The 13078-nt window shown below is 40.4% G+C and overlaps 1 protein-coding gene across 4 annotated transcripts in view; it reads right to left on the bottom strand.

Annotated features, from left to right (window-relative positions):
- Kiaa0586 (KIAA0586 ortholog) overlaps positions 1 to 13078 on the bottom strand; it is a 93240-nt gene that overhangs the window by 42706 nt on the left and 37456 nt on the right. For all 4 annotated transcript variants that reach the window (XM_038337702.1, XM_038337704.1, XM_038337703.1 and 1 more), the window contains 7 exons: positions 11601 to 11794; positions 10513 to 10631; positions 7413 to 7612; positions 3799 to 3955; positions 2707 to 2926; positions 1836 to 2089; positions 473 to 549 (listed from right to left, as the gene is read on the bottom strand). In XM_038337702.1, coding sequence (XP_038193630.1) covers positions 473 to 549; positions 1836 to 2089; positions 2707 to 2926; positions 3799 to 3955; positions 7413 to 7612; positions 10513 to 10631; positions 11601 to 11794 — 1221 coding nt within the window. The remainder of the gene's footprint in view (positions 1 to 472; positions 550 to 1835; positions 2090 to 2706; positions 2927 to 3798; positions 3956 to 7412; positions 7613 to 10512; positions 10632 to 11600; positions 11795 to 13078) is intronic.

Raw genomic sequence — 13078 nt, forward strand, 5'->3', positions numbered from 1 at the left:
CCACCCGCGGCGGGTGCTCTGCAGCGCAGCTGAGCCATCTCTCGGTCACGTGACTATGACTAAAGGACAACAGCAAGCGCATTGTAGGAGGATCCTGCTCAGAGCACCACTGAGCAGTCCTAGGCTTTATTACTAACTGCATTAACACGTATCTTTGGACCATCAGAACCTTAGAGTTGAAAAACAGCCTTCTTCTCCTTCACCCATTATATAGGACCAAAGAATGGAATGTGTGAGCAACCACAATAAATCTCTTCACTTCCAGCATCTCTACTTCCCCCTCTCAGCCTCCCAACTAAGCCGGGAGCGTCCCTGACCACAGGCAGGAACTAGCTACTGTGTCTGGACTCATGAGTGACATTTCACTAAGCTTTGTGTCTATCCCTCAAAAACCAGGGAAGACCTGCTCAATGGCGACAAGCCATCAAGATGGCCTTCCACCGAGAGCACACTGCAGTCAGCTCTTCCTTACCATGTCAAGGGCATCGTGCAGAGTGCTGGATAGGCTGTCGTTCACGTTCATCAGGTACAAGTCCCCATTTCCTAGGGCTAGAAGCAAAGCAGAGTGATTTAGAAAAACAGAAGACATTTACGAAGTAATCTGGCCAGAAAGCACATGTTATATTTAAACTTACAGTTCAGTAGAAAAACGGTAAAGTTCCTATTTAGGTCATTATTAGGTAAATTACTCACCTACACATCTTTTTATTTCACTGCTCTGTCAAAGTTGTTTTTGTTGTTGTTGGGGGTTTTGTTTGTTTGTTTGTTTGTCTGTTTTCAAGACAGGGCTTCTCTAGCTGTCCTGGAACTCACTCTGTGGGCCAGGTTGGCCTTGAACTCAGCCTCCCAAGTGCTGGAATTAAAGGCATGCGCCACCATGCCTGGCTCAGAATTGTTTTTTAATTTAATTTTTAACTATCATTTTATGTATATGAGTGTTCTCCCTGCATGTATGCCTGTGCATCGTGAACATGGTTGGTACCACGAAGGCCAGAAGACAGCATCTGAGCTCCTGGAACCAGAGTTACAAACAGGTGTGAGCCAGCATATGGGTGCTGGGAATTGAACAGAGATCCTCCAGCAGGGCAGCAAGTGCTCTCAGGCACTGAGCCCCACGCCAGAATTTTAAAGTGACTACAAGCAGCACAGCAGCTATGACACTGAGAATTGGGCACCCCGACAGGCTGTTAAACGCATTGAATAGTGAATAACACTAAAAGTGGTTAATGTTTCCAGGAAGCACACTGACAGCGCATTGCTAACTTAAGGGAGGCAATCTTGCCTCAGCAATTCCACTTGTAGACATGGGTTATGGAAGCTATGTGCAACAATGACCATCACAGCCTGGTATGTAGTCTACAACATGGAAACTATCTATACAAACCCCTTCACTCAAGCATTACTTGGATAGATCATACACTACTGGAAAAAGACATGACCCATGCATGTGTGCTGATGTTGAGATATGCTTACTATACATTACTTGGTAAAAAGCTCAGGTTTTATAATAATATACACAGCATGATCCTATATAAAGGTACATATACACACATAAGTATGTATTTGTGTGTGTATGTATGCAGAGAAAAAGATAGGTTGATAGAATATATCTCAAGCTATTTTCAAATTAATTCTAAAAGGAAAGAATTCTGAGGGAGATTTTATTCTTCAAAGTCAGAGCCCAGAAAAGCTAACCACCCTGCACAGAGCAGCTCTTCTTTCTACTATGCCATGCTAAAACTTGAAAGTTAAGCAAAAACATTTTTAACAGAAGTTATCACTAGGGAAATTACTATAATGTAACCAACAAAATCAATTACTGTATGTTAACTTACTCTTGTTAGCCAAGTTCTGTCCACAGCTAAGTAAGATCTCCCCTTCAGAGATATGCCTGTCCAGAGTTTCTGTTTCAGTGGCAGTAATGCTCAAAGAGTTCTCCAGTGTTGATGAGCCAGAACTCGGTATCTGCCGAGGAGAAGGGGCCTTGGTGCCCTCAGGAAGTGGGGTTAAGGGAGCCGGCTCTAGTGGTGCAGGCTGAGCAGGGAAGTCGACGCTCCCAGGTTCTTCATCTTTGGCCACAGACATTACACTGACAAGATAAAGGCACATTTTCAATTACAAGTTCACTGAAAGTCTACATTCATTCATACATACAAAAACAGGCTTAACTGTCTCTTTTAGCAAAGTATATGATCTACACTATTATAAATAATCAACAAGTTAGTTTTCTGAAGTTAGTTGTGCTTTAATCAGGGGCCACCTTGAAAGCTGCTCTAGCCACAAAGGAAATTTATATGTGATATTTAGTAATTTAAAAATTGATTACAGTAAATGATTATCTACACTAGAGAAATTATTTTATATTTCATTAATAATCTGACAGTTTACTCTTACTTACCTAAGCCTTTTGCAAAGATAAGACAGTATGAATAAATTTAATTTAAAAATATTTATATTGTATACAATTTGGTTTTTTTCCTAAAGAGTAGATGAAAACCATGAATGGTGGCAACATGCCTGTCTTCCCAGCACTAAGGCCAAGGCAGGAGGATTAGCAATTTAGTAACAACCTCAGCTGCTGCAGAAAATTCCAGACCAGCCCGGGTTTCCCAACCAGCCATCCCCAGGCCGTCTCATCCACTCTCCATGCAGGAGTAGAGAGAAGAGAGGACTGCAAGGCTGCAGAACAGGGGTGCTCGCGCTCACATAGCTCTCGGGTGCACAAGTTCCTCAGCAGAGTTGGGATTCTCTTCGTCCAGCGGCAGGTCTCCACTGCCCCATGGCTTGGGAAGTTCAGGGCTTGATAACTTCAACTTGTCAATGGAAATTTCAGACAAAGTTGGGGTAAGCGCTGCTGCTGGGGGAGGTGTGGTAACCGGGGTAACCACTGGGGTACTAACAAGTGTGATGGCAGGTACATCACTTCCTGAAGATAAAAAGGAAACAACTCAGTAAGCAGCTTTCTAGTAAGATGACTTACTGTTCCAGATAAGCTCTGACATTGAAATAATGGCAATCGTAACAAAGACAACAATGGCTTCTAATAAAATTTCTAAAATTGTTAAGGTATAAAAAGTAAAACCTTGAAAGGATGGCATTTTTAGAACTGCCATACCTTGAAAGCAGTCTAAGCAGTTATTAGATTACATATTTTCAGAAACAATAGTGAGGCATGAATACCTCCCCTGCAAGTTCATGTTAGAAACTTAATCCTCAATCCACACGTTGCAGTGTGCAGCAAGGCCCCTTGTGAGCTACCCAGGGGTAGATGAGCCCAACATGGGATTAACAGTTCCATGAGAAATAAGACCTCAGCTTGCAGGCTCTCTGGCTGCTATAGAATGCTTTTTGTCATTCATGATATAGCAAGGGGGCTCTCACCAGAGGCGGCCCAGGGTCTGACTTCACAGACTCCTAAATTTTAAGAAAACAAACAAACAAAAAACCTCTTTAACGTATAAATTACCTAGTGTGTGGTATTCTGTGACAGCTACATAAACAGTCAAGTGACAACCAATTCCTTAGTTTCCTTGCAAGAAATGGTATTTCCTAATCAAAAACTATAATTGCCAAAAGTAAAACTGAATTACAGAATTTTTAGGTGCAGGCAAGATGCTTCAGCAAGTAAAGCACCTGGCTGACACCCTGAGTTCTTCAGTCATGGTCCCACATAAGGGTGAACGAGAAAACCAGCTTCCCAAAGTTCTCCCCTGACCTCCACACACATACCATGGTGTGTGCACACACACACACACACACACACACAAACCAATGTTTTTAAGGAAACAAGGTTTCTACCTTTTTCAGCACCTATCTCTTTAAGAGGGGAAGCCACATCCTGATCTGAGTCACAGGGAGAAGAATCTGGAGTTTTTACTGACACGGGCTCCTGAGGAGGCGGTGGTGAGCAGGGAGGAGTAGGCTGCGGTGTAGCTACTGGAGCACAAACTCTTACCTAAGATAATTTAGTGAGACAAGACACACTGTGTTTATAATCACCCAAACAAAATCGATATGAAACAGTAACATGAACTCAACCATAGACTATACAGAATTTAAGCGATGGGCAAAGTAACAATAACATAGGAGCTTAAGTTCTCTGGTTCTTAAGTATTTAGTTGCCAGTGTAATACTCTTGGGCAATTGAAGTAACTCTGCCTCTGAAAGAAACCTTTGCTAACCTCTTCTCATACAAGGAGGATTAACCAGATAAAAATAAAGATTAAATCCAACCACAAACTTGATGCACACAGCAAAAAGAAGCACTCTGACTGACAAGACATTGAAACGTTAGCTCTAAGAATGAAGGAGCAGCACGTAAAAAGTAATGGGAAGGTAAGAAAGGAGAGAGGGTGGGAGAGATGATCCTAAGAGCCAGATGCAAAGAAGGGAAAAGGAAACATTTTAACATTAATTTGTCAAGTAGGTTAATATTCGTAAGGTTCCAAAATTCAGAGATAATAAAAGGATAATACCCTGTTCCCTTTCTATCTGGTTCCTTCCCTCAGAGTTACCAACTAATCCTGACCCAAGTCAATTACACGCAGAAAGATTTATATGGAATAAGTTCCCAATCCTAACTACTGAAAGAACTGTGCTTTAATTCGGAGCAGATATTGGGAATTTTCCCCTTTACGACTGTATTATTTTACACCATCAGCAGAGGGTATGAGGACAATTATTGTTTCAGGGTTTGTCAAATAAATTATCAAACATGGAGCGTTCCAGAGAACTGACCATCTTTTAGAGGTTTGTGGGCAATTTGTATTTCTTCCCTTTGTTCACTTTCAAAGCTTATTTATCCTTTTATCTCCACTCTAAAAAGCCTTTACATATTCCATTCCATGTTACAAACTACTACCTAACTTAAACTGACAGAGGTGCCTACAGCCATACTACCCTGAACATGTCCAATATCATCCAAAATGATGGAAATTAGAAATTAGAAAGTCTATAACACTGCTCAACAGTTAACAAATTCTTTCATTTGAGAAAGAAATAATTACTATATCTTTTCTACTTCTAGACTACATATACCAACATCATAAAAATTTTACATATTTTTTTTACAAATAAAATGCGCCTTGCTGGGCAGTGGTGGCGCACTCCTTTAATTCCAGCACTTGGGAGGCAGAGGCAGGTGGATCTTTGAGTTTGAGACCAGCCTGGTCTACAGAGTGAGTTCCATGACAGCCGGGACTACAGAGAAACCCTGTCTCAAAAAGCAAAACAAACAAACAAACAAAAAGAATAAAACTAAATAAGTAATAATAAAATACCCACCCATTCCTCATGGGAGGAATTTGGAGGGATTCTTCTAGCACTGGGAATGGATAAGGACAACGATAAAGCACTAGGAACTGAGTATCACAAAGTCCTAGGCATAGACTATTTATCAGTTATTTGTTTTCCATGAAACTTTACATGATGAGGAAGACATAGTATCATGAAGTGTCTATCCTTCCCACATACACAAATCAAAATTAGACTTATTTCTACATAATCCTAGACTTCCTTCCAAGATTTACATTACAGCCAAGGCTCTTGTAGTGTTTTATGCTGTTGTATAAGCAATCTAAGAACCAAGTCTTCATTTCTTTGGGGGGAAAAAGTGAAAAAAAAAAATGTTTATACTGAAACCTAGTAAGCAATGGGATTTTTAATAGAACTTAAAAACAAATTTTAAAAATCAGGATGTGATGGCATGAACCTGTAGTCCCAGTTCATTGGGAAGCTGAGGCAAGAGATGGATTCAAGAGTCAGAGGCCAGCCTGGACAATATAATAAAATCTCATCTCCTAAAAAATAAAAAAATTAAAAAACTCCCAAAACTAGCCGGGCGGTGGTGGCGCACGCCTTTAATCCCAGCACTCGGGAGGCAGAGGCAGGCGGATCTCTGTGAGTTCGAGGCTAGCCTGGTCTACAAGAGCTAGTTCCAGGACAGGCTCTAAAAAAGCTGCAGAGAAACCCTGTCTTGAAAAACCAAAAAAAAAAAAAAAAACCTCCCAAAACTAAACTTAAAAATTTAGGAGATTTTTAAACTCTAAAAGTATCTCTATTGTATAGGAAAGGCTAAATAAAATATAGAGTTGAGGTATCAGTTCAAGTTTTCCAAAAACCTTTGTTCTCAACAATTATACACTCCCTTTTTATACTTGTTTTTCCAAACTGTCTTAATCATGGCCATGAAAACACATGCAGCGCAGTGAAGAAGGGAGGAGCACGGAGACCGGGTTAGAAAGTCTCACTCTGAGCATCCACACCGCAGGCATGGAGTTACTAAAGCGCATACATCTATCACCTACCCGCGCTCTGTAAGGAAGGGAGGTGGAGGACATGAGAGAAGCAAATAGCATATGTGTGAAATGTTATAACCCATTATTTTTGTATGTTTACTGAAATAATTAATAAAAAAAGAAGCTTTCTTAGGGAATACTGCCAGTGGTTTTAAGGTAGAGTCATATATCCTCAATTTCTGAATGCTTTTAAATATAATAGGGGGCTGGAGAGATGGCTTAGCAGTCCATCGGAGTACCTGGATTCAGTGCCCAGCACCCACATGGAAACTCAAAACTGTCTGTTCCAGGAGATCTGATGCCACCTGGCTTCTATGGGAACTTCACATAAGTGGCAGACATCCATGCAGAAAAAAACACTCATACATTTAAAACAATAAAATAATTTTTTAATATATGGCAGATATAGAAGCAGATTTAGAAATATGTTCAACTGCCATTAACTGTGAAATGTAAGTAAATACAGGGAAAAAATGGTTACTGTATCACACATGTAACTTTTCTGCAGATTTTAAAATTTCTAAAAAAAAAAAAAAAATTGAGTGTGCTCATACCTGAACCCAGTTCAAGGTCAGCTTCAGCCGCATAGAGACTTTAAGGGCAGCTTGGGCTAAAAGAAACCCAATCTCAAAAATAAAATAATTATATGCTAGGGGAAATGTTAATTACAGAAACAAGGAATAAGATTCTATTGCATTCTATGATCTGTTTTTGTTTTTGTTTTGTTTTCTGAGACAGGGTTTCTTTGTGTAGCCTTAGCTGTACTATAATTCACTCTGTAGACCAGGCTGGCCTCGAACTCAGGGATCCGCCTGCTTCTGCTGAGTGCTGGGATTAAAAGAACAACTGCCCAGCTACAATTTACAGAAGTTTAAAAGTACTTTTTTATGCAGTTGAAATGGCTCCCATGTATAATAATAGCATTTAGAAGGCTGAAGTAGGAGAATTATCATGAGCTTCTGGTAACCCTGGAATACAGAGAGCTCCAAGCCAGCTTGGACTATAGGGTAAGACCCTATCTCCAGCAGATACACACATACACACTTGCTCTTAAATAATGTTTAAAAAATTTCCCCACAATTCTTAAGTCACAAAAGGAGGTAAAGTCGTTCCTACCGGCAGGTTAGTTTCATCTGTTGAACGATCACCAGAAACACTTGCGGCAACAGGCCTTTGCTTCTTTGCCTCTCTGTCACCTAACACGACAGCAATGGTCTCAGCAAGTGCTTCATTCACAAAATGGCTGATTACGTCTGAATTCACAGGAACCCCAGCATCAACGAAAAGCTGGAGTGCTCCACTGTTTGTTCCTACAACTGAGAAACAAGAACTTCAAATAATGCCAAGAAACATGGCTTGCAAACCTTCATTTTTACAGTTTAGAGACGCTGATCTATGGGTGTATGAGGATGGAAAAAGGGCAAAGATAAGAAGAGAAGCAAGTCTAATTGCCTCAGAAGGACAGATAACAGCGTAATTAAGCATCCTCTTTCAACAGAGCAACAAACTTGGTTTAATAAACAGTAAGTTTTTTTTTTTTTTTTTCCCGAGACAGGGTTTCTCTGCAGCTTTAGAGCCTGTCCTGGAGCTAGCTCTTGTAGACCAGGCTGGTCTCGAACTCACAGAGATCCACCTGCCTCTGCCTCCCGAATGCTGGGATTAAAGGCATGCGCCACCACTGCCTGGCATAAACAAGTAAGTTTATTTCATATGACTTCTTCCCCACCACTGCAGAAATTAATAAATGTCACATCTGTGCTAATGTCCTCAGCTGGAAACAATGCCACATCCACTCCTCAGCAAACACTGGATGCAGTAAGCAGGAGCCACGCCCCTCCCTCTAGTTCAGGTGCGTGATCACAACACTGCATGCTGTTCCTCAAGCTTTTCTAACAGGGTCTGGGAGTTAAAGGGCAGGCTGTAAAGGGAGAACAGGCTAATCTAAGATTGGAAAAACAGGAATAAAAAATGTTTTTAAAAAGAACACCTGGTGCACACAAATTAAGGAAGACAAACACACTACACATTTTAAAAGTTAACATAAAAAATGCCATGCTAAATAAAAGTCAGCCAACAACAACAAAAATACGTTATGAAATATTCATGTATGAAAGTCTTCAAGAGATTAAAATCCAGTGACAGAAAGGCAGATCACAGTTGCTGGGGCCACTGCGCATGGGTAGAGCCTGGGAACTGCAGAGCAGCTCAAGGATACTCTGGTATCAACAGAAACACATAGCTACTTTAAAACTCATCAAACTGCATATGGAGAACTGGTGACTCTAAGGCAACTAAATTATAATTTACAAAAGACTGATGTCTTCATTTTGTGTGTGTGTGTGTGTGTGTATATTTAAGAGGTTTCTAAAGTGGTATATTTCCATTTGACCCCTCAAATGTACTCAGTGTTAGTTGTCCCTCCCCATATTTCCTCTCCTATTACCCCCTTCCCTCCCCGTTCCTGTTTAATCCTCCTGCTGCCTCTCCACACTGTATATTCTATTTCCCCTTCCTCAGGAGACCCTCCTCTCCTCCCTAACCTTTTACTACACTAACCTCTGCGATGACATGGATTATAGCATGCCTACTAAAGGCTTTAAAGCTGAGCCTGCTAACACAGAGACCCATACTGGACAGTGTGCAGAGAGTGAGACTGGAATACTCAGTCCTAAGTGGGACACATTCATCAAACTCTCAGGGCTCAGGGAACATTTAAACTCACAAAAACCATGATAGCATGCATAGGGCCTGCACAGATTCAAGTCAGACCAGATCCCGAATGAGAACTCTCAGCTCTAACCAAGAAGCCATCTACAAGTGTGCAAAAGAAAAATTAGTTTCCTCTAGTGGAGTCTTGCTGGGTATATAAACCATACTCCAGGGGAGGCTCCAACCCCCGCAGTAGAGGACTAATACAAACAGAACCCCATGGTCTTTCTACAGGCCTTCTGTGTTAGACTGCTTGGTTTGAGCTTTTTTGGTCTTATTGATCTTTTCTTTGTATATCATGGTTTCTAACTTTGTGTTTTTATGGATTTTGTTTTGGTGTGTGTGTTTCTTGTGCTTTTTCTTTCTTTTCTTTTTATTCCCCCCCCCCCAATTCTGTTTGTTTGTTTGCCTGTCTGTGTTCTAAAGAGAGAAAGAAAGGACAGAGAGTTGGGTGGGTGGGTGGGTGGGGGTAGCGAGGAAAAAAAAGACAAATTGTGGGGTAGAAAGTAAAGTGGAAAAGAAAAATCAGAGTCAAAGAGATGCAAGAGGGAGAGACAGAGGAATGGCATGAGCTTAAAGAAAGGCTTGCTGAGCCATTCAGTGAATGCTTAAGCCTTCATGGGGTTACCAGTAAAGGACGAGGCACTGAAGAAGCAGCGCCTTTAATACTGAATGGTGTATAGTCTAGTGAGTAAGGATGGTATGTAAGGCCATAATAAACTCTGATACCTATTATAAATGGATTTCGATGATTAATCTTGTAAACTTGGTGGATTTTGGAATCACCTAAGGGACACATCTCTAGACATGTCTGTGAGGACATTTCCAGAGAGGCTTGAGTAGGAGAAAAACATTCACTCAAGGACAGCACCATCCCATGGACTAGGGCTCTGGACTGCATTCAAAAGAGGAAGGAACTGAGTATGACACATTTATGTCTCCTATGCTTCCTGAGGATGTGACGTGACCGGTCACTTCATGCTCCCATTGCATGTCTTTGCCACCACAAGAAACTTCTACCCTCTCAAACCACCAGCCAAAACAAATCCTGCCTCTATAAGTTTCTCTCTGTTAGGTACTTGACTGCACCAATGAGAAAAATAAAGTCGGGGCCTGAAAGAAAGGAACTGCCCCCAAAGCTGATGACCTGAGTTACTCCTAGAACTCACTGTGCAAGAGAGAATTAAATTCCAAAAGCTATCTCTGGCCTGGGCATGCATGCATGCAGTCACACAGTGTTTTATTGTTTCTCCGCAAAAATATATAATGAATATATTTCCACAATATATTTATATAACTTATATATAGTTATATCTGGAGAATGGTTTAGCAACCCGAAAGCTGCAATATGTAGTAAGAGGGGAAAGACATACTAATGTCATCCACAGAGAAGCAGAAAGGAAGAAAGCAGGGATCCAGGTGACCACCAGGATACAGAAATTTACAAAACAATAAATAAAGACTTTATCTTTTAATACCACAATGACAACAAGTCCATTTCACGTACCAATGTCAGAAGCTGATGGCTCGCTTGCCTCACTAACTGAAACACTGGCATCGAGTCTGGCTTGCTGCTGCAGCGGAAAGAGCCCGGAGATAATTCTTGACATTATTTCTTGTTCTACCCTAGAAGTATAAAGTTAAATATACCTAAATTGGTATAAAGTATAAAATGTTAGCTATTGTCCCCCTTAAGAATAAGCTGTGCTCACAGCATGGCCATGGGAAAGCAGCCGTCCGACAGTTCCCTAGAAGGAAAAGGACTGGTCTCTTCCGGTAAGACAAGCGTGGGAAGCCCTCCTGGGGGGCAGACTATGAAACAGACTCAGAGCTTTTCATACTAGCCTCACAGAAAGCTGCCTGCAACCTCCAAGTTAACTCTAAGATTTGGGTCGGTGATCATCCAGTGTACTGTGCACTTGAAAATGTGCATCTCACCCAGAGAACACACATACAGTCACACCAGATCAAAGCTCCATGAGGTTCACTGAGCAGAGTTTGGGACCGGGCAAGCGCTTAAACAGCATCCTTAAACCAGCCATGGAATGTTTCTATTTGTGAGTTAATTAGAATGAAGTGATTTTATTTTAAAAATGCTAGAAACTCAATGCTCAATGAAACACAAACAGATCGCAAGGCAGGGTAGAACCTTTCCCAGGAGGGTTCTTTTCCTTAAAAAAGAAAGAAAAATGCTATTTCCAAAGTCACTGGTAGGAAGAAGGAAGGAAAAGTGAAAACTAGGAGATCCCTTCCAATTCAATGCTTAGGGCAGTTAACAGGCAGTAAAAATTACTGTTATAGAAATAACTGATTTCATTGTGGAAAATTCAGAAAATGAATTGTTTTTAAAAATTGGTAAGGTTCACTCATAATACTAGATTCAGAGATAAGTACACTTAATAACCTGATATATATTTCAAACACTTGTTTGGTGCAAACTTATGTTAAGGTGTCATACGCTGGTTTACACTGTGTCTCTTGCTTTATTTACACACCAGTGCCCTATCTTTCATTCTTACTGAGTGCTCCTCTAAGCCACGTCCATTTATATCTGCTGTTCTGATGCTATAAATGCCAACAGGATTAGAAACTTACCACTGAATTAAATTATTTTCCAATGTTTCTTTCCTCTCAATTACTTTATCCAAAATATCAGTAGTGGGATGAAAAGTAGAGACCACCGGAGGAAATGAAGGACCGCTGTATTCTGTAGGAACGACCTTAACGCTTCTGTTAAACTCCAGCACCGGGGCAGAGCAATCGGGAACTTCATCACGCTGCTCCTCTTCCTGGTAACATCATAAAAACCCAAGTATTATATTCATACATCTGCTCAACATGAGTGCCAAGCATAGGCAAAGAACTCAGCTATATGAATTAACCAGCACTCACAAACCAGCCAATGACCTTTCCACTTAAGTGATAAGACGTTAAATATAGCATACACACTACACAGCACAGACATCAATCCTACATGACACTGGAGAAAATGCATTTACATGGTTTGTCTTTTTTAAACTGTGCTCAGGCTCTGGGTATAGTTCAGGGGTGCAACAGCTGCCTACCATGTATAAAGCCCTGGGTTTGATTCCACATCACCATACACACAACATAAAAAATAAAATTAAGGCCGGGCGGTGGTGGCGCACGCCTTTAATCTCAGCATTTGGGAGGCAGAGGCAGGAGGATCTCTGTGAGTTTGAGGCCAACCTGGTCTACAAGAACTAGTTCCAGGACAGGTTCCAAAGCCACAATGAAACCCTGTCTCAAAAATAAATAAATAAATAAATAAATAAATAAATAGAATAAAATAAATTCAATATTCATTCTATATATACTCAATAGTTAGAAAACTTGGGGTTCTAGCATTAAACATTATGGAATATCCAGAAATTTATCACAAAACACCTGATAATCCCAAATATTTCTTCATTCTATCAGAACCTGAAATTTACCTTTAAATATACAGTTAATCTTATACATTACTTTCATTACCATATCACATCTCAAAGTCATCTCTGTGAATTTTTTAACTTTTCCTTATGAAAAATGCCATATCTTTAAAAATTTATAAAATAATGCCTAGTTATTATATATTATATGTAGATGATATGAATTATATGTATCTGATCACCAGCTTCAACAACTACCAACTCCTGGTCAACCTTGCCACCTAAACTGTCTACCCCATCCACTTTCTCTTTCACATACAATTCTGACCCAAATCACACATATAATTTTCTCTATAATTAAATAAGCATCTCAAAAATGCCCGTTCTCTTTATATATCACAGTTCATCAATATTCTACTGAGGAATAAAGCCCTCAGGTAGTGAGAGAAAGAGCTAGAGTAAGAGACTCTCGTCACTTAACCCAAATTTACTGTTAGTCTACAACTGCTTCTTCCACTTGCACATTGACAAACAAGTCAGGCAGACAACAGCATGATAGACGTTAGGAATATAAAGACAAATAAAATAAGGCTCCTAGCTTCAACCCTTGTGTAGCATTCACATGGGAAAATACCTTGGGTACAAAAATACAATGCATACCCATGCTTAATCTAAAATAAG

Source organism: Arvicola amphibius, chromosome 7 (genome assembly GCF_903992535.2).
Source record: "Arvicola amphibius chromosome 7, mArvAmp1.2, whole genome shotgun sequence".
NCBI classification, from domain to species: domain Eukaryota; kingdom Metazoa; phylum Chordata; class Mammalia; order Rodentia; family Cricetidae; genus Arvicola; species Arvicola amphibius.